This window comes from Parus major, chromosome 7 (assembly GCF_001522545.3).
Source record: "Parus major isolate Abel chromosome 7, Parus_major1.1, whole genome shotgun sequence".
NCBI classification, from domain to species: domain Eukaryota; kingdom Metazoa; phylum Chordata; class Aves; order Passeriformes; family Paridae; genus Parus; species Parus major.
In genome coordinates, this window is record NC_031776.1 from 7,792,691 (window position 1) to 7,813,854 (window position 21,164).

General features: G+C 38.1%; 1 protein-coding gene across 8 annotated transcripts in view; it reads left to right on the forward strand.

Moving 5' to 3' along the window:
• Positions 1-19,203, forward strand: part of MYO1B (myosin IB) — a 106,586-nt gene extending 87,383 nt beyond the window's left edge. For 4 of the 8 annotated variants that reach the window (XM_015634912.3, XM_015634911.3, XM_015634909.3 and 1 more), the window contains 10 exons: positions 839-925; positions 1,231-1,317; positions 3,972-4,058; positions 7,205-7,279; positions 7,674-7,808; positions 8,653-8,759; positions 11,057-11,189; positions 12,700-12,852; positions 13,739-13,866; positions 16,446-19,203. In XM_015634912.3, coding sequence (XP_015490398.1) covers positions 839-925; positions 1,231-1,317; positions 3,972-4,058; positions 7,205-7,279; positions 7,674-7,808; positions 8,653-8,759; positions 11,057-11,189; positions 12,700-12,852; positions 13,739-13,866; positions 16,446-16,569 — 1,116 coding nt within the window. In that variant the 3' untranslated portion in view covers positions 16,570-19,203. The remainder of the gene's footprint in view (positions 1-838; positions 926-1,230; positions 1,318-3,971; positions 4,059-7,204; positions 7,280-7,673; positions 7,809-8,652; positions 8,760-11,056; positions 11,190-12,699; positions 12,853-13,738; positions 13,867-16,445) is intronic. The other 4 variants (XM_015634913.3, XM_015634914.3, XM_015634915.3 and 1 more) reach the window with 2 other exon arrangements.
• Positions 19,204-21,164: the final 1,961 nt, after the last annotated feature.

Here is a 21,164-nt window from a genome sequence, read left to right on the forward strand (position 1 = left end):
AGAAAAAACAAACCTGGGCTTCTCTGTTTTCTTATTAACCTTTCTTCATCCTGCTAAAGGTGGCTTTCCCTGCCAGTTAGGGAAGAGAGAGCTGCCTTTCGTTCCGGAGTCAGTTCCCTTTCTGTCAGACAGGGAAGGAAGGGGCTGCAGTTAGCAGCTATTGCTGTAAATAATCTCTCCTGCCCAGAAGGCTTTAAAGTTTGCCAGCAATAAGGTAACATCATCAGATTTTGCTGTTTCTCTGGCTTTTTATTTTGTCTTTATTATTTTGTTTAAATGGGTTAAAAATATCCTTTCAGTCAAACTATTGATGTGCTGTCTTTTCCCATGAGCATTATTTGAAGAAAACTGGGTTAAAAGCATCATCTTGAGTTATGGTTTTCTGTTTGCCATTGGAAAACAAGCTCTTTTCCAGTAGCATTACTGTGCATGAAAGCCTGGTACGACAGCAGCCTTTAGTGTGACCTAAAGCCAGACAATTTACTTGTGATTTATTCTTTATTGCACTCTAAATGGATTAGACATTTACTGTATGGAGAAAAAAAATATTGTTGCCATTGTACAAACAGACATATAGATATCTTAGGTAATGCAGCAAATCTGGGAGAAAACTGAGCATTGAACTAAGATCCCCTAACCTGCCAGTCCCAAAGTCTTGCAGCACAGAATCCTCCCTGGAGCAGCAAATATTAGGCTGAGCAGCATTTATGAATGTATTTGCTTGGGGATTTGGAAGTGGTGTTCTTTTTGTTTTGTCTAGATTTACAAGTTGCAGTGTCCTACCTCAAAAATATAAAAAAGTTAGCTATTAAAAAAAAAATATTAAATTTTTTTACAGGCTCGGAAAGTTCTTCGGGAACTCAAGCATCTGAAGCGTTGTAATGAGGCTGCCACAGTAATTGCTGCTTATTGGCATGGTACCCAGGTAAGAAAATGGCAGCAGACTGTGCAGCTGTGTGTCCCTACATAGAAGGAAGAAGGATATCCCTCAGGATAGTTATCTGGGAATATTGTCAGTGGCTTAAACTGCTTTGACTGCTTCAACTGTTATTTTGGTTTCTCTTTGCTGCTAACATGTCGTAGCTGGTGCAATCTGGGAAGCTGGGACACGCTTTAATATTTGCTATTTGAAGTGACTGGTTCCTTGCTTTCTTTCTTGCACCAATGGGAACTTGCAGTAACCTTTTCTTTCCTAAGCTTTTCTATATCCCCTTTTCAAATGCATCACAGGCACGAAGGGAACTGAGACGACTGAAAGACGAGGCTAGAAATAAACATGCTATTGCTGTTATTTGGGCTTTCTGGCTTGGATATAAGGTACTTCATGCACATATCACATGCCCCCCTCCCCCTTTCATTACTCAACAATATCAGCATTTAATCACTATTTCATAGTGACAATTAATGACTAATACAATTCACTCTTAAATAATAGAGCATGATCATCGATTCCTTCCATTTCCATTCATGCCACACCTAATAAATCTGATGGCACTGTGTGTGCCAGTTTTTTGTAGAGTAGGAAATTCTTTGCATGGCAACCAAGTACAGATTTGCACTAACAAGGCATTAGACTAGATTAAAAATGACTGGACTACAGTAATCTCAATTTAGGAAATGCATTTAACTACATGTAAATATGCAAAGCATGGTTTGTGGAGGGGGGAGAGAAGGTCTGGGATTTTTGGTGTGTTCCTCCCCATGCCCCCAACAAGTGCTTTCAGTGACACTGTGTTAGTGATCCAGTTGAGATTTTCACCATATATTGTAATCTGTACTCTGGACAGTCTTCACCTACAAGTTCAAACCAACATTATTAAGTTTCATTAAATTCTAACTATGATTGGTTTAATTTTCTGGCTGTGATTTGAACCAGTAAAAAAAAAAAAAATTAAGTAAGTTCAAGTAAAGCAAAATTTTATGAGCTGATCTTTTAGCAGAAAATGATGTTAGTTTGCAATTCTAAACTTACAGCTCCAGAAAAATCCCAGGAATTTCAGCATCAGCTGTTTGTTTTCAGAAGCAAAGTCCCACTGAAAGATTCTTGCTAATCCCCAGCCTGTCGTTGTGGGATATGTGAACATTTGAAATGCTGTTCACTAGAGGTCAAAAATATATTGGTTTCAATTAATAAATTCCTAATTTAGTTGAAAACCATAAATATGTTAGATTTAAAACATTTTTCAGTTGCTATTTATGTAGTGGGTGTGTTGTTAGAACACCTTGCCAAGTGGATGGAGAAATGTGCTCAAATTACATTTGGAGTATAATGCTGTGTTTGACCTTTGCTATTTTGGTAAAAATCTATTAGATTTCCAGCAAAATGGCAGCCCTGGGAATCCAAACAAACATGTACAGAATTTCCTTCATACTAGAGAGTCTTTGGAACTTTTCATTTCTAGCTTGATATTTAGGTAATCCTCTAATTTGACAGACACACCGTTTCCTCTACATTTGATTAAACACAACACATTGAGAATATATTTTATTTTTAACCAGAGTTCCTTTCACCAAAAAATTGCTCAGTATTGCAGAAGAGATATTTGTTTTCATAGTTTTAAGATGTTCCTTTGAATTAAAAGGTACATCCATTGGATACAATAGTGTTAACCATGTTGAAGTTCCTCATTGGAATGTTTAGTAGATTTGAATATTTAACATGGTTTTGTAGTTATTTTTATGAACTGGCTTACTGAATGAACTGGAATTTAGTGAAAAATTGTCTCCTTATTCCTTAAATAGAAATAATCTAAATATAATGATATATATGTATATAAAGATAATAATCTAAATTGAATTAAGATTATAAAAATAATTACAGTCTCTGATAAGAGAGACAACTTGTTATTGCTGTGCTCTTTTATCTTTTCCTGGGGAAATATTTAGAACAAAAATTTTTAAAAGTTATCATCAAAAGTTTCTCGCTTTACCAAAGAAACCCACAAACAAGCTAACAAAAAAAAAATTAAACAAGAGTGAACCTCAAGTACTCAGTTTCCTTCCTTTTCACAAGATAGACAAATACTTAGCTTTGCATAGTTCTTGCTTTTACATTGCTGTGCAGAAGGAGCTTTTTTGCCAAGCAGATGAGTGAAAACACAATCTCTGAGTCCACATCTACTGCACATTAACCTTTCCAGCTGCACCAGAAGAGCACAACTGGCACAGGCTGGAACTGCTGCTGCACAAGTCTGGTAACTTACAGCTTGACAAGTGCAGGTACAGGGCTACAGCTGCTCTGACTGAGCCTGTAATACTGGAACTCTTCCCTGAGTGTTGTCGTCAGATAACTGAATAAAAAGTGTGCTGGTATCTCCTAAAATGCGACATTCTGTTAAGTTGCCCACACATGCCTCAAATTGCTTTCCTAAAATGGAATGATTGATGAAAGGTAGGAAGGTGCCTATCTCTTTGTGCATGAGGAATGTGTGAGGTTTGATGGCTTTACCCCTAAATTCCACAGACATCTTTTAACAGGCTAGAGAATTTTATTTTTTTTTTAAATACATAAAGATCAAAATAAAAATTAACCTTCAGAATAAAAGCCCTCATTACAATGCTAGAAAGTCATCATGACACATTGTTTCAGAGCTGATTCTGTCCTACCCAGGCAGTTGCCAGTGGAAGAAGTGAGTAGATAGTGAGATTTTAGCAAGCCTTGATTTTCACGTGCATCATTTTGACTGTGAAACTGCCGGCAAAGCTCTCCCATCAGAACCAAATTATGGGATGTGTGCACAGAGGAAGAGGAAGGGCTGACAAAATTCCCACCTGTACATGCCACACCAGCAGCAGTGGTGGCTTTTTTGCCCTCCTGTGTGGCTTCACACCAGCTCACAGGGCACGCTGGGTGCCGCAGGTCCTGCACCCTTTTCCCTCCTGGCTGTTTGGTGTGGGACAGGTGTTTCCCTGCTCATGATCGTGCTGTCTGCATCGGGCTGTCTCTTTTGTTCACTCTCTGAACCTTCTAGGCTCGGAGGGAGTTGAAACGCTTGAAGGAGGAGGCTAGGCGTAAGCATGCTGTGGCAGTCATTTGGGCTTACTGGCTTGGACTGAAGGTACTTTCTCAACACTCCCGTCTGTCAACATGAACTCAGTAAAGCGTGGCACACCTTACTAACACTTAATAAACAAGCAGTTGTGTGGGCTCACTGGAAGGGATGTTTTTTTTACACATTGTTTAACTTTGTCATGGGCTTGGCTGGAAAAGTCATAAGGTGAAATTGCCTCGCTTACAGCAACATTGAGGCATTGGGGGATTTTTGTCATATCGGGAATTGCAGCTTTCAAGAGAAAGACAAAAATCAGATTAAAGGGACTCTGTTACAGTTGTTGACTTTAAAAACTGACCTACCTTGGCAAAGGTCCTATCTGGAAAGATTACAAGGATGTATTTTCTTGTTGTGACCTCTGCTTGTTAGAACGGGAAGTAGGGTGGAAGTGTCTGACTCTCGCTGCTGCTCACAGTGGACTCCTGATCCCAGTGTCGAGGAGGGCACGGTGTCAAGCCAGTGGTCATGTCCTGTTGCATCCAGCAGCCTTTTTAGGGCCTGGCATTGCACACAGCTACCTGTGGCTTGTGACAGCCAAGAATTCCTAGAAAAATTGAGATGCGCAAAAGTGTTTTGTTTTCCGTCCCTTGCTTTCAAGGATTGGTTGGCAAAAGAAAACACATCTGTAATCTGGAGAAATGGAGTTCTGCTCTGTAAATAGACTATGAAAATGGCATCTTCAGATGTTTCAGGTCTGTGCCCAAATGATTTACATAACACAGTTTTACAGACGCAGTCCTGAAGAACTGCGGAAATCTGAATCTGTTTGGTTTGGCTGGGAGTGACTTCTGCTAATAGTTATAATTATTGTAGACTACAGAGGTATGAAAGGAACAATTCACTTGATAATGCAGAGTAAAGTTCAGCTCTCATATTCTTGTTCTTATCCTGACAGTGATGAAATGGGAAAAACAGTTAGAAAACATAAAGTTATATATAATACATGTTCATTTGTATTTAAAAAAATAAAAAATCCATTACAATACATACAGGGAAACCAGAGCTGGAAAATACAAAGGAGCCATTTTAAGAAGTCATTCTGCAGATCAGAATCACACTTTAGGTACTACTGCCAAAGTAGGTCTGTTTTTATGATTTTAAAACAAGGATATGTCCTTCCTGAGAACTCAGAGGCCGTTTTATATCAAACAGCAGCATTTAAATGGAAGCTGATGACTCCAAAACCTTTAATGCACATTACAGCAGGAATACATTTCTGCAGTCTGTGGTGTGGTTTTCAGTGAGTTCATAAAACAGTGTAAGCTACTCTTCCAATTTCCATCTCACCTGAAATACACAGATTTTTCTGAATAAGAATATAGTCTGCCATTCAAATATTTCACTGTTACCACAGGTCGTTTGAAGGCAGAGTGCTTTCACCCAAGACATGTGAGGCTGAAGAATTAAAGCTGATAAAAATGATGGAGATTAAACCATTAAGTTGTGAGGATTTTGTTGTTTAGTTTTTGAGGGTTTTTTAAATTGTATACCAAGTAGATTTTAATAGCATTTGTGGTACTTTCTGGACTTAGGCTTTTCTGGAGCAGCTTGCATTTCTCAGTGCTTGCTTTGCAGCTTCCCTGCAGCAGCAATAGGATGCGTGGGTGCCTATTAGTCCCTTCCTTCCAAATTAATTTGCACACCTTGCAGCTCGCAAAGAATAATATAAAGCAAGATCATTAAGGAGAGTCTATGGTGAGATTTTGGGATGATTGTGGTTGGAGTGGCTTTGAGTGTGTTAATTACTATCCCTGAATAATTAATAAAGGATGTACTCTAATTATAGAGCACTAAGCCTTGCAGAAAATGAGTGAATAAGAACACTGATATTTTTTTCTTATTAAGTGAGAAGGGAAAAATTATGCGCTGAATTTGCATGGAATGACAACAGCTGAATGCTGCCAGTTTTGTTGATGCATCTTAATGTGTGATTAAGCAAAATCTGTTTACCTGTGGGGTGTTTTTTGTCCCCAAATGGTGACAGATTCTTGCTTTCCAAATGCTGGTTTATCTTAAAATGCATGAATCACTATGAGGCAGAAGGTGGTGCCAGGGTAATTTTTTTCCTGTAAGTTGAAGGGGATTTTATTCTATGGGTTTTCCTTTATATTCTGGTTACAGAGAAGCCAGCAACACACAGTGAATTAGCTAAAACCACTAAATTTTGCTCTGGGGTAAATCATGCAAAGCCACGATGTTTTCCCTGGGTTTTGCCCAAAACCCATAACAGGTGTGTTGCAGGCTGTGCCAGAGTTTGCAAAAAAAATTTGGGGGATGTTTCAGCTGACTTGAGGTGAGCCTGGGTGTCACATAAAACTGCAAACCAGTTGTGCTCTCCCTAATTGCCTTTTCTGAATTTTGATCTATGCTAATTAGCACTGATAGAAATACAAAAGGCAAAACAAGTACTCTAAAACTTGCACTTCTGAGTATGTATTAAAAATACCACCTGCAAAAATTGTTTTGATCACTTCCTTGATTTTTTTATTTTATTTGGATTCAAATAAATTTTGGGAGCAAATATCAAGCTTGCTGACATTAAGCAACCTTTGTGTTGATTCTCTGCTCTTACCAAGCACCAAAATCTTATTTTTCTTTTAGAATGAAGGCTGCCTGTGTGAAAAGAATTTTTTCATGCAGAAGACTGCTCTGAAAAAAAAAATCCCCTTTTTATTATATCAAACTCCATGTATTAAGAATTTTAAAGGAGAAAAGTCTGAAAATTTCCACTAGTTAACTCTGTAATTAACATCAAATCAGTGTCACTTCAGACACAAGAAAATTGTATCATCACTGCTGATGCCTCACTTTTTCCAGTCCAGCTTTATGCAAAAGCCTATTGAAAATAGATTCATGCTGTGAATTTGACAATATTTGAATAATTTGCATTTTTTGGAGGGAAGTATTTCAAACTCCTTGATAAGTTTGCAAATAATTGCACTCAGGTCAGCCGAGATATCTTTCAGACATCGTGGTCCATGGTCTGCTTCACGTAATTTAAGTGTGACCAGGTGATGTTCCTGTTTCAGGGAACCCTTTGCATGTACCCTTTGCTTGTTTTAATGTTTCCTACCACAGAGCTTGTTAAAAAAGTACCTGTGCAAACAAATTCATTCTTTATATTCATTTTGTGGGTTTGTTTAACTTTCCAGGTCCGTAGAGAATACAGGAAATTCTTCAGAGCCAATGCTGGAAGAAAAATTTATGAATTTACCCTTCAGAGACTCGTATGTATATATCTGTCCAAAGCACATGCACACTTTGTGTTTTAAGTTTTTATTTTCTATCAAATGTAACAGCTGTGTTATGATAGTCTTTGTAAGGAAATGTCCAAGCACATGGAGAAGTGACAAATTAATATTCTGATATTATAAAGAAAGGATAGTGATAATGTTTGAAGGTGGAGGAATGGTATGAGGTATTGGGCACATTTCTGTGATACCTAAATCTGCATTTCTCAATATACCTGGCTTTAACAATCCATATTCTGGTTTATGAGAGCTGAGAGTTACAGTTTGGTAACTGTGCTTTTTAATCACAGAGCATCTGCTTTTCCTTGCATACTTCAATAACTCTGATATTTGAACATTAATAAAACATCTTGCTTCAATTTTATCACAGATGCAAAAATACTTCTTGGAAATGAAGAATAAGATGCCTTCTTTATCACCAATAGATAAAAACTGGCCAGCGAGGCCTTACCTTTTCTTGGATTCAACTCACAAGGAACTAAAGAGGATTTTCCATTTGTGGAGGGTAGGACACATTCTGGTCCAGTCTGTGCAGAACTTCCCATGATTTTCAACAGTTTTGTTCACAAAGGGTCTATTTTTAGGATGTATTTCTTTTGATTCCAGCCAGGATAATTTTATTTCTTTGGAAGAAGTATGTTTTTTGATCATTGCCTTTGGCCTGCAAGGGATATAACTATTCTGGCTACTCCTTTCTGGGGCTAGGGAGAGAGGTTTTCTTCCTGCCATCAGCCTGTTAATTAATAGCTTGTAATACTTGTGTCCATGGCCAGGACTCAGAACAACACTGGAAGTGCTGGGTGGAATTTTTTACTTATGAGCTGTGGTTAGCTGAAATTTGTTTTGGATCTTTGGACAGAGAGAACGGCGAGAATCTGTACAAGTGCTGATGGGACGTTTTACTGATCTTGTGGGCTGTGTTTTCTGGGGATTGTCAAGGAACAGTTTTTCTTTCTGAGCCTGCAAAACTCACCCTCTCAGCTGCGGTTTTTTTCTTTCTCTCTGCCTACATTAACTTCCAAAATTGTGGAAGTGTATTTATGTTTCTGTCAACCTTTTTAGCGCACTCTTCCAATGAATGGTATCTCAGAGATAAAGCTCATTTCGAGTGCAACATGCTTACAGGAGATGCTTTATATATTGTTTCTGGTGTAATTCAAAAGTATCTAGAATGGGTGAGGAGCAAAACACCTCTCCTGTTTGTTATCAGTGGCACGTAGGATGGAGCTGAATCACTTCAGAAGCACACAAAGAATGTGCATCTTGAGCAATGAGCAAACATTAGTCTGTGGTGCTGTGAGATTGGGAAAGATAATTTTATGGTTTGTTTAATATACTCTGTTTTGTAGTGTAAAAAGTACAGAGATCAGTTCACAGATCAGCAGAAGCTTATATATGAAGAGAAACTGGAAGCAAGTGAACTTTTCAAGGACAAGAAGGCTTTATATCCAGCCAGGTAATGACTGATACTGCTGCTTTTAGTGTACAAGAAATTCAATATCCTTACATAGATTTGGGAAACCAAGCAAGATTTTGCTTTTTTATCTTAAGCAGGAAAGTCCATTTTCCTTGTTTGACAACATCCCTCCATCATTTGCCTTTCCTGTCCTGAAAATTGACCTCAGTTAGAAGCAAACTAGATGTTGCTACAGCCTCCAGTGCTGTGACAGCAAGAACTTCTGTCCAGAATCCATGGTGGTTTGTTGTTCTAACCCCCCACAACCTCCCCACACCGTATAAGTTTGGGGAGCTTGCAGAGGGGAACAACTTTCACCCTTTCCCCTCATTCTCATCAGGCTGTTTCCTGCAAAGATACTTGATAGAAATTTCTACTTCTATTTTAGAATATTTGTTTATTTTTTTTTTCCTTTAATAATGTGAAATTTCTGCAAATAAGTTTTTCAGTTTCTCAGATTTCTCAGATTACTGAGTTCTTTAAAACTGACAGATTCTTGTCATTGCTATCTATAGAGCCAGCATTATTCAAGAAAGTGGTAGTATCTAATTTTATTTAAGGAATACACTTCTTCTGGTATTCAATAAAACTGACAAAAGAGAGATATGATGTACTTGAAGTAAATTGGCTTACTTTTTTATGTGAATGTGAGCTTATAAATTGTGTTTTTTTCTTGAAAACAACCATCTCGTCCATCTCGAGAGAGTTTTCTCTTAATAGCTGTAGTTTGAGCTGAGCAGGAACAAATAGAATGAGAAGCAAGGTTCAGCAGAGGGAAGAACAGGAATCTGCAAGAGTTTATGGGAACAGTTCCATGCATGGAAAAGCTCTGCCTGTTGTTTGTGTGTTTCCTTGGTTTTGTTTCGTGTCATTTTTTTTATTGAGACATTTCCTGTAATGGTCTCAGTATACATTTCTCTTTTTTTCCCTTCACTAGATCACTTACTTAATGGCTATATATGCTGGCTTGTGGTTTGTTCCTTATTTGCTTTGGGATGTCTTTTTATGCTGCTGGGGGGAAGAAAAAATGATGGTGCCTTTGGAGTTTCCTATGAGCAAGCAGGTTTTTTTAGGTTTTAGTCAGTATGCTTCTGCTCAGCATAGAGCTCCTTGGAAAGAAAGAAATTCTGCTTATATCCCTGGTTTGGGACTTTCTACACCAAGGCTGAACAATGAAATAACATACAGCAAAATACATACACATATATACATATGAGTCATTTGTATCCAAGACATTCTTAAAGTGGTACATGTGATAGAGGAACTGTTGATTCATTTCAGTTTTAGGTGTGACTTGGCATTGTTTGACCAGGGGTGAAATCCACAGGGTTTTGATGACCATTGTTTCATAATACTAATTAATAAAAACCCCAAAGCTTCAATATGGTGGAAAGTTGGAATGCTTTCCCTACCCTGCATTCAGTTACAGACATTTCCATCTCTTTTTGTCTGGTATTCAGAGCTGATTAGCTCCTACTGTTGTTTTGTTGTTTTTTTTTTTAAATTGGCCTAAGGGTAGAGAAAATTACTGTATAAAGCTTCTGATTAATTAATATGATAATGGTTCATAGGATGTGGCTAATTTTCTGTCTGTAGTATAATTATTTAAGGAGAGAGAGGGACTTGTGGTTACTAAAATCCCAGTACCCTTCCTCTTCTTTCCCATCTCTCTGTGTGCCAGAGATGCAATTGCAAAGGCAGTGCTGTTCCACATAATGTGTTGGTTTCTCTTGGGCTCCAGTCTTGGCAAAGCTTTGACTATAGTTAAATCGTTTTTAAAGTGACTTCCAAAAAAGCAAGCAGAGACTGTTCATCAATTCTTGGCCTGCAGTGAAGCCCTTATTTTAACACCCTGAGGTGTGTAAAGATGGGGGAATTTGCAAGTGCAGCAGATCTTGACAAGGAGCTGCTACATATTTCACAAACAACAGCAGATCTTGAAGGCAAGTTCATGTCTGTCATGAGGTGTCATGCCTAGCATGTCAGTCCTACTGAGGTCTTATTTTCTGTTTTCACAGAGACTCTTACTGGGTGATTTCAAATCACAGCTGACTGCATGTGCAAGGATGTTCATGTGTCTGATATCCAAAGCAGTTTGGCCCTTTTAACTGGAAAATTCTTCCAGAGCAAGGAAAAACCCCATTCTATTCTGTCTTTGGTGATAACTTCACCTTCATTCACCATCACTAAAAATGATATTTGGTGCATCTCCTCATGAAGCCTGTGACGGTGTCAGGTTGGCTTCTTCCCCGAGGCTCATGTTTAACTGGTGTTTCCTTTGCCTTTCCTTGGGGCAGTGTTGGGCAGCCATTCCAAGGGGCTTACCTGGAGATCAGCGAGAACCCCAAGTACAAAAAACTCAAAGATGCCGTGGATGAAAAGATCATCATTGCAGAAGTTGTGAATAAGATCAATAGAGCCAATGGGAAGGTAATCACATGGATTTTGATTTATCCAGAAGGGTAGATCATTTTTGTTACAAATGCATTGAAAGTGGGGCTTGTAATAGTCTGAGGACTTTTAAAATAATGCATATTTTTAGGGGCAAGACTGGAATGTTGGTTTTATATAACTTGGTGATTTTAAACACCTCTTTTAAATTTACATAAAGATTACTAAAATCTTGTTGTTTCCAGTGACTTTTCCAAACAAAAAAGGTATGTCATCAGCTGGAAACAGACTGTATTGTGTCACAACTAAATGTAGTCTCTGTACTCAGCTAAGATCTTCTATTTGCCAATTAAAGAAAACAGACATTTAGAGAATATTTTATTCAAGTATTTAGAAAATTTCTCAAGGTTCACACTGTCAGTCAAGCTTCTGATTATCACATTATATTATCTTTTAAAATTGTGAGTGGCATACTCTGCTAGCTTTGCTTGTCTTCCAAAGCTCTTTGGAATGAAGAGGCAAGTTTCTTGTATCATTTGAATAAAGTCATTAAATATGGTGGGTACCTCTTTATTCTGCCAACATACAACACATTTTGCATTTAAATTATACTTATTAAAACAGGAAGTATTATTCTGCCGTAGTAAATTTAATTGCTTTCACCATATCTGTCTAAATATTAGGAGTAGTAGATCTCAACTTCTCAGATGTAGATGTCATTTATGCATTTGTAGGAGTGAAATTAGGTTGCCCGTTGTTGATGCCAAGTTAATTTTCTGCTTTAGAGAAAACTAATTAAATGAAGACAATATCTTTCCTGTACTTGCATAGACTACAGCTCTCAAGATTAAAAAATAAAAAAAATAAAAAAAAATAATAAACTATGGTTCCATGTGCTTAAGGCAGCTACTTCTGAATTCTAATAAAGATTTTACTCTTTAAAAGTTTACAGAAAAAAAAAATCTGTATGTGGATTAAGTTGTCATTTCTCTTTCTTACTATTTTTGAAGACAAATTTAAGAACACCCATTTCATGCTTTAAAAATATTTGTCTTTTGAAAATATGAATGCTTATCCTCCTAAAGGGTAATTCCAATAGATAAAGGGAGGAGAACATAAATCTGAAAACTACTTATGTGATTTGTGTTGCTCTGCATCATAGTTTTGGTGAATAATGATCTATATAGAAACTTAAGTGTGTGATGATTTTCCTGCAGATTTAAAAAGCATGAGAAATGAGGTTATCCTGATTTGCATAGTTTCAGAGTTTCACTTTCTGAATTTTACAGCTGTAAGCCAGTAATTAAAGGAGCTGTTTATACCTAAGCATATGTGGCAAAATGAGCTAAGCTTCTCAGTCTATAATTAGACACATAAATAAATTTGACCTGATTTTAACTGAGCTGCAGCTTTTACTTACTGAACATCAAATTTGCTAATGTGGGCCAAGCTTTTTAACTCTGTGAACTCCCTGGAGTTTAGTAGGTGCTCGATGGAAACCAGCTCTCTCCTCATGTAGGCAATGATCTGCATTTTTGCATTTTCACAGGCTGCATCCAGGATTTTCTTATTAACCAAAAATAATGTTCTTCTTGCGGATCAAAAGTCTGGGACTATCAAGTCAGAGGTTCCACTGGGAGATGTTACCAAAGTGTCCATGAGCTCCCAAAATGATGGATTCTTTGCAGTGCACCTCAAGGAGGTTGGTTACCACTCCTTCACACAATAATATGACTGTTTTATGTGCAGTGATGTAAAACCTGTTTGTTAATTACCTCGTTGCATTAACCCATATGGGTTAGCTTGTAGGCTTGGAAATTTATTGAACTTTGCCATAGCTGAAAAAAACTTTGATTTAAAGCTACTGAAGCCAAATGAGAACCATTTATTGCATTATGAATGATCATTTAACTGTGAAAATCAGACTTCATGTTTCACTGCATTCTCTTCAGGATGAGAGTTTTCCACTTGTAATATGGATCAGGTATCTTGTGCCAGTGTTTTCCTTACATATACTGGTAGAATATTTCTCTCTCCTTTATGGGATGCCAAGAAGTCCACGTTGAGACACAGTTAATTTGTCACACAGTTCTAAAGAACTTAGCTCAGTGCTACATTAGCCTCAGTGCACTGTAACCATTGCTCTGCTAAAATCATTAAGCTGTATTCTAGCCTAAATGAATTTGAAGACTGTTATATACAGTGTCTTTTCATACTCACTGCCATCATCCTAATCCTGGTGTTGGTAATTGGCTTTCGTTCCCTTCCGCAAGTGTTGGCAGCTTGCTGTGGTGTGTCCAGACAAGGGATACAGAAACACTACAGATTTGTAGGAAAATGAAGATGACCCTCCTTTAGGGTCAGAAGGGATTTTCTTTTACCTTTCTCACCTGATTTGTAGATTATTTGGGTAGAAATGCTATTTTTATCCTATACTCTGCACTGGAATCCCTTTTTAATTTACAAGACAAAAGATTGTTGTTTCCTTAAACTGGGAAGAGAAGATTCCTTGTAAACCCTCCTGCTTGGCTGCCATTTAATCATACTCAGGGTTTTGGTAGTCCTAAGTGCTTTCCTTCCTGTTTCAGGGTTCAGAAGCCGCCAGTAAAGGAGATTTCCTGCTCAGCAGCGATCACCTTATTGAAATGGCCACTAAACTTTACCGCACTACTCTCAGCCAGACCAAACAGAAGCTCAACATTGAGATATCTGATGAGTATGTTTCTTGTTTGCTTAAGAGTACATTTGCTCCAATGCAGCATGCTAAAAAGTCAAGTATCTAGTGTCAGAATAACAAAACACTGTTGTGTAGCTAATGCTTCTTTTCTCTTGACAGAATACTTGCAAAGAAGGATCCAGTTTTCAGTGTGTACTCATTTAAAACATTAATTTTGGCTTTTATGTCCCTGAAAATCATTACAGAATATATGCTTTTATTAAAGTAGTTTAAAAAAGGGCTGTGAAGCAGAATTGCTGCTGTAGAAATAATCAAGAGCTGCTGCATTTGAGAGAACAATTTTGCATGTGACTGAAAAGTTCACAGATTGCTATGAGATATTTATAGATTGGAGTGGACACTAGGTGCCAAGTTCTTCTTAAAACAACCCAAAATAAGAATACAAAACCCCTCCCCAATCCAATGTAGCTTTATGAAGCTGTATCTTCTCTTTTGGAAGGTGTAACAACCTATTGTTGTTTGGGGGGTTTTGGTTGTTAAAAAGCTTTCTTTGATAAAAAGTTTGCATCTCAAAATAGTATTTCTTTCTGCTTGGTACAGTTTCATATTTTGGTCTTAAAATAAGGACTGCCCTTGTGGTGTTTTTAGCTATGGAATAAAGGTGTTTGTGTGTGTGTGTGTGTGTGAGAACTAAAGTTTGCTGGGCAAGAGTCTCCCACTTAGTCCACCGTTGTCATGTGCCACTTTTGTTCTGAGAAGTGGCCCCTCTTTTCAGTAATGTTGATCTGGTGGGTTTATTCACTTGGAATAAAGAAGAAAATTTGGAACCCTTTAACAGTGGTGAAGTAAATTTCCTGTAGGCAAAAAATTGAACCTTTTAATCTGGCTGTACCATACTGCATGTGTTCTAGAGTCATGGTAGTACAGTTTGTACCTGTTCAGATTTGAGGATTTATTAAAAGGCTAATTTTGCTCTTCCCTTGAAAATAAAACCTGCCATATTCCTTTGTTCTGTTACCAGATGTCATTTAATTTGCTCAAGAGTGTGTGTTCTTTAGTCTCTAAAAGAATGTGGCTATCCCCAGTAAGTTTCTAGTTTAAGGGGGCGGGGGGGGGCTACAAAGGAATAAACTACTAAAGCAAAGTTAAAGCTTGCATTGCACTAGTCTGGACTGCCTGCTTGCCTTAGGTCTGGAAAACAGCCTGCTTTCAGGGAGTCTTGCTTTTTGGGATGTGGTTTTTGTTTCTTCTCTTGCAGATTAAAAACATTCATGTGTGTATTGCTATTGAGTTTATCCAGACTAAATAATTTTAAGCTGTTGGCAGTTCCATCTCTGTTGATGATGAAGCAGCAGGAGTCTTCTCCCTGCTAGGGTTTTGACACAAGCACAACTGGGGATTGAGGAGAAACTGTGGCCTCATTTTGACTTCTCTGTTTTTTGGGAAGAGAGCCGATACAAGAATGCTGTTGGCGCATTCAAGGGCTGTGTTTAGGAAGAGACACACCGTTCACATGCATAATACTGGAACAGTGGCTGTAGGAAAATGCAGCGTTGCTGAGACAATGGCTATAAGAGCTGCACACATTTTTGGGGTGCCTGCATGGCTGGGAGTGCTGAGCAAGCTCTGAGAGCCTGGGCTGTGCAGCAGGAAAGCAGGACCGAAGGGCAGCTCGGCACAGCAGAGGCCACTTCCTCCCCTGAGTTCTGCCGTCAGCTTGATTTGTGGTTTCCGGCTGCAGAGCAAATTCTTTGAAGTTTTTGGCCTCTGCTGGAGGACTTTTTAAGGATGCTAAAAGGGGAAATCGGCTGTATTACAAAGGACTTTTTAGGTCAGCAGCCACTGCATGTGAGCCAAGAGGCAGCACTGCCTTGCTTTTTGCTTTTAATCTCGCTATCCAGATCCGTGAGAGGTTTGAAGCTCCACAGGAGCATGTTGGTTTCTTGTGGTGTTTGTTTTTTTTAAAAGCAATTCTCCACAGTGAAATTTCCCTTCCAGTAAAAAGCAAAGAGTCAAATGCAGATTCATTTACCCTGAACTGTAGAAAATGTCTAAATTTGGAGATTGCTGGGCAGGAAGTGAATTTTCCCAGTTGACGAGCAGAGGGCTATAAAGGCTAACTAAGGATTAGACATATGAGAGCTGCTAAAATACCAGATGTACTAAATTAAGGATAAATCAGAAGAAGAGAACTCCCGATGTTGCTACAGAAGTATTGAGCTCCCAAGAAACCAGAAAAGTCCTTTCAGCTGACAGTGAAGTAGTTGGAAATAGTCTTTGCTGCATTTCTGGTACATGACAAATTCTGTTTCAAACTGCTTTTTATCCTAAAGGGATAGCAAGCTAACTCGTCAGATGTCCACAGTTATACGCAAAAAGGAATAATTAAGAGATACAACCTGAAGGACATTCTAGTCATACCATAACCTATGGCTTTTTTTATCTATTCCCCAACTCTTTATTATTAATAGAGAGCTGAAAATGACATCTTTTGGAGTGATGCATAGAACCAACAGGAAAAGACTTCTGCTTCTCATGTGTCTCTCTATTTATTTTTTTTTTCTTTTTTCCCCCCCCTCTCCACACTTAACTAAAATTTTCACTGTTCTCTCTCTTAGGTTCCTGGTGCAGTTCAAACAAGACAAAGTGTGTGTGAAGTTCATACAAGGCAGCCAGAAAAACGGCAACATCCCAACTTGCAAGCGAAAAAACAATCGGCTTCTTGAAGTGGCCGTCCCTTAACTGCAGCTGGTGACTCTCCCTTTCATGGACTTGTTTCTTTGTAATTGTGCAATTTTAGTGGTTTGGTTTTGCTATTTTTATCCCTTTCTGGAGCTGTTGATGGCTAATAGCTTTAGAAACCCTTGGCAAAACATTTGATCGATCGACTTTGACATCTTTTCGTTCATGCCAGAGTTTTAACCTTCAAAACTTCAGATTTTTATCCAGTGAGGCATTTTTACCAGCTGGCACATATCTGTCATACAACCAATCATCCTCTTTGTTTAGCAGCCATATTTTAGTGCAGCATATCATAAACCCACATATTAATGATAACTTACTCGTATTCCTTAGTCTAGAGATCAGCTTAACAGGAATTATACACGGCCTTGATGCTGGGTGGCCATTTGTGCCCGGTGTCCTTTCATCCCAAGCTGTCCAAGGTGTCTGACAGGCTCCTCCTGTCCTGCCCCTGTGCAGAGCAGAGCCTGATAAAACAACTCCTGCAGCTCACACTAGGACCTATGTAACTCAACCTTCCCGTCAGTGCAGCACAGAGACATCTAATTCTGCAAAATAGAAGGAATAGATGATTGCACAAGCAGCTACATGCATAATTTTATAGTAAAACACACAGAAATTTCGAAACAGCGTTGTTAATTAGGTCATATGTTGTTAATGACTTTATAGAGTAGAGATCAGAGGAATTAAAGAAGCTTTTTCTTTTTTTCATGGAAGCTATAAAGTTCAAGGCATATTTTCTGTTCTGCTTTTAAATTATGAGTTAAGATTAGAGCCTGAAAAATGCAATAATATTCATAACACAAGTAAATGCTAGTTATTTAAACAGGTAGTTATCAAGTGAAAGGTTTGAGCCTTTCTTTTAAATATTGGCATGTACAATGTGCAATAAAGCATACGTGACATTTTGTGAGATTATTTATAATACACTTTTGTGTGGAAGAGAGAGGATTGGTGCAGACTGCATAGACAATGTAGGGGTTAAAATAGAACTGTGTTGTTAATTTGCAATTTTTAGAGTGTACACTACAGTTGTCAATTTGGGAAGAATACTTAGAATTAAAAAAAAATTAAAAAAAAAATCCTTAATTTGGGGTCTGTATATAAATTGGTATCACGGTAATAAAACTGTTCTAATTCTGTGCTGTTTGGTACTCCTATGTTATAACCATATTTTTGTACTCCAAACTATTTTATATAACTCTTGTGCCTGATGTAAATGCGTGCACAGAAAATACAATCAAGGGCCGCATTATAAACCTTCAGTGTAACTGATTGCACTTAATCTTTTATAAGCCAGAAGCATTAGCTGAAATCCTTGAGAGGAGAGATGCTTTTCCAGAGGGAAGGAACTGCTCACGTGAAGGGTTTGTGGGATGTGACTGTGATCTGTCGATGCGAGGACAGCGGAGAAAGCGTGTTGTATTTTTACAGTCTGATAGAGGACAGATTAAGACCCTGGCTATCTGATGTGCAGTGCTGGAAGTCCAAGCATAAATAAAAGAAAGAGAAAGAAAAGTTGAGAGTCTGCTTCCTCTCCCGGTGGTGATGTAGCGTTGGCGGCTCTGAAGGCTGCCCTGGGTAGCTCAACGTTAAAACAGTGTTTACTACAATAGGTGTTCAAGTGCTAATGGTTATTAGTCTGAAAAATACAACTGGTTTGGGTTACACCACACTCTGCTTTGGGATTCAATGGTTTTTCTGTGATTTGGATGCAAAGCAGTTGTTTTAGCAGGCTGCTTCTATGTTGCTGTTAAAAGTCCATACACGGGACCTTGAAAGGTGGGAGTAATCAAAAGATGTATTTCCCAAACTGACAAAAAGCTGCCTCTTCCTCATAATTGCAGTTCAAACCCTTCTTCTAATAAGTGAGTCAGGTTAATAGTTTAATAAAATTTAAATAATTTTACATGTATTGTAATTATAGATGCTTGCACAGGAAATTTTAGAATCAATTTGTGATGCAAAATTATGGTACTTGAAAGAAATTATTCCATTGCCTTAAGAAGACAGCACATAACAATGACAGTGTGGCATTTAAAACTCCTAAATCCTGTATTAGAATTTCTGCTTGGGGGAGATTGGAGAGTTCATAAAACTGTTCACTCTCTTGGAAACCTTACAGTAAGAACCACACAGGGAAAATTTTGAAAATTAATAAAAAAATAAGGAAAGCAAACATTTGAAATCTGATATAATTCTGTAGTTGCTTGCAGGTAAGAAATTGGAGAGTTTGGATTAAGAACATCTGGATATTTGGCCCATGAAACCAGGGTATCACAGGCTAATATTAGGATATTTGTCCCATCCCAGCCAGTTCCAGGACACATCCCTCCTATTTTTTTGACGTTTGCAGCAGGTCATAAGAGTCATACCTGCAAAAGGCTGGAAGAGGGACAAACTCCTGACCTTGGTTTCTCTTGTTTCCTTTCTTTTTCTGTACTTCTACAATTTCTACCTTGCACATTAGCTGGTACTTTGTGACAATTATCTTTTGACTCTTGAATACTTTCTCAGTGTACAGAGCAAGTTTTGCTGAACGTGAATTACTAGATATTACTAGGAGAGCCGTGGTATCTTGATGTTTACATTTAAGTATCTTGGATGTTGAAAATAAAAATGCAAGGCCACCTAGCCATCTAGATTTCTTTTTTCTTTTCCTCTGTTCTCGTTTATCACTGTCTATCAAATGGAGTTGTAAAGAGAAGAGTTACTTCTATGGTGCTAACCTTACTTTTGCATCCTTTTACTTTGTAAATGCTATTCTTTCATCTCAAAGCTGGGTGCAAGGATCATTAAGAAAAAAATTTAATGCATGATGCTTTCTAGAATCAAATAAAATCCTGTTCTTAGACCTATAATTTCTCTATATCTGTATCTTTCTTACTGCAAAACGAGCCGGTGACTGGTTTTTAATTATACACAACACTGGTGTGTGACTTGAAGAAAGGAGAAATTTTTATTTTGTATGTGATTCTTTAAGAGGCATCCTCAGTGGTCCATGGTAACATTTTTCAGTCCTTTCCTCATCATAATTTGTGCTGAAAATTCTACAAACTAAACTTTTCTAACATTAGGTTTTAGACCAATTACCTGAGAACAATGTTATAACCAGTTAAACCTGATTTTTGAAAAAGGCTTTGTGGCCCAAAGCTATCATATCCCACATGTTGTCCTGTGATCTGTTTCTCTCTTTCTGTGCTTAACAATTTTATCCTGATTTTTTTTTAATATATTTTTGTTCACCATACAAATTATGGAAGAAAAGAAACTAAAATGTAAAATCAGGAAAAGCATATTCAGTTTTAATTCATGTTTCTTTTCCTTGCCAAAATAAAAGCCTTTTTTTTTTATACATTTCTGTGAGGAAAAAATGAAGACTAAATTCAAAATTTTTGTATGAAATGAGAAAATTTTTCCCCAGTCTGTGTAAATGTCACTGTTAATTCTTAAGCTTTTAGATGCTTAATGTTGAAGAACAGCATATTTTCCGTATTCTATATAACATGGTTGTGGTTATTTTTAAAAGACTTCTCTGTAGTGTGATGGGAGATGCACACACCTCTGCTGCTTTGGGCACTAGAACTTCCCAACAAACGTGTTCCAAAGACAGAACTGGAGGGGGCTCTGGGGATGCTGACAACTTACACCAGTACAGAGCAGTGTGAATTTGAGGGAATCTCTACTATGACCAACAAACAAGTTCTGACTCTCCTCCTGTCTAACTTCCCTCCTTATTGTACTATTTTTTAGCTTACACAAACATATGACTATTAGTGGGAGGGACAATTGTTTGCCAATTTTTGCAAAACCCCTCAAAGTGATCAACATTTTCTGGATATACTGCTTTTTATCAAGTGGTTTAAAGTATGTGCTTGGTGTGTCACTGTCCCACAACCTTCCAGTTGAAATGTAGCTAAAGGTTGTTGTCACATAGTGTGATTTTGCAGCCATTGCAGCACAAGTTCTGGGGATTTGCAGAGATCTGTCTGCAGTGCTGTGATCTGCTCAGGAGTGTCAGGAGACTTAACTGAGGCAGTGGCATCCTCCTGAAAGAGAACACCATTCATGTGCCAGTCCCACTTAAAGTGAGACTTTCCATGTTCTCACTCACTGGAGTGTTTCCTCCTGGATTTGGAGGTAAAGGGAGGTTTAGTGCACGGAAAAAAAAAGCTAATTGGCAGAGCAGAACTTGCTTCTGCTGAAATATTGAGCAGTGGGTGTGAGCAGGGGCTGCTTTAAGCACAGACTGTCCAGACCTGGCCAGAAGTGCCACGTTCTGTCTCACAGGGTGGCTCTGCCCACTGCACTCCCTCAGCAGTGCCAGATCTCTCCCTTTCCCTCTGCTTCTGAGGCAGAGTGCAGAGAGGATTGTGGTGAATTTGCTGTTAGTAATTGTGGAAATGTGTGTTCACACAGGTTGGGGCAGATTTGCGTCGGGCAGTCTCGAAAAATTAGCTGGAATGCAAAGAGGAAAAAAGTACTCCTATGAGTCCCATGTTGGTTTTAAGTAAGTGCATCGCTGTTTTATGTCTGGCTGTGTTTGTCTACAGTAAATTAGTGCTATTTAAAGAATTGGGATTCTGATATCAGCT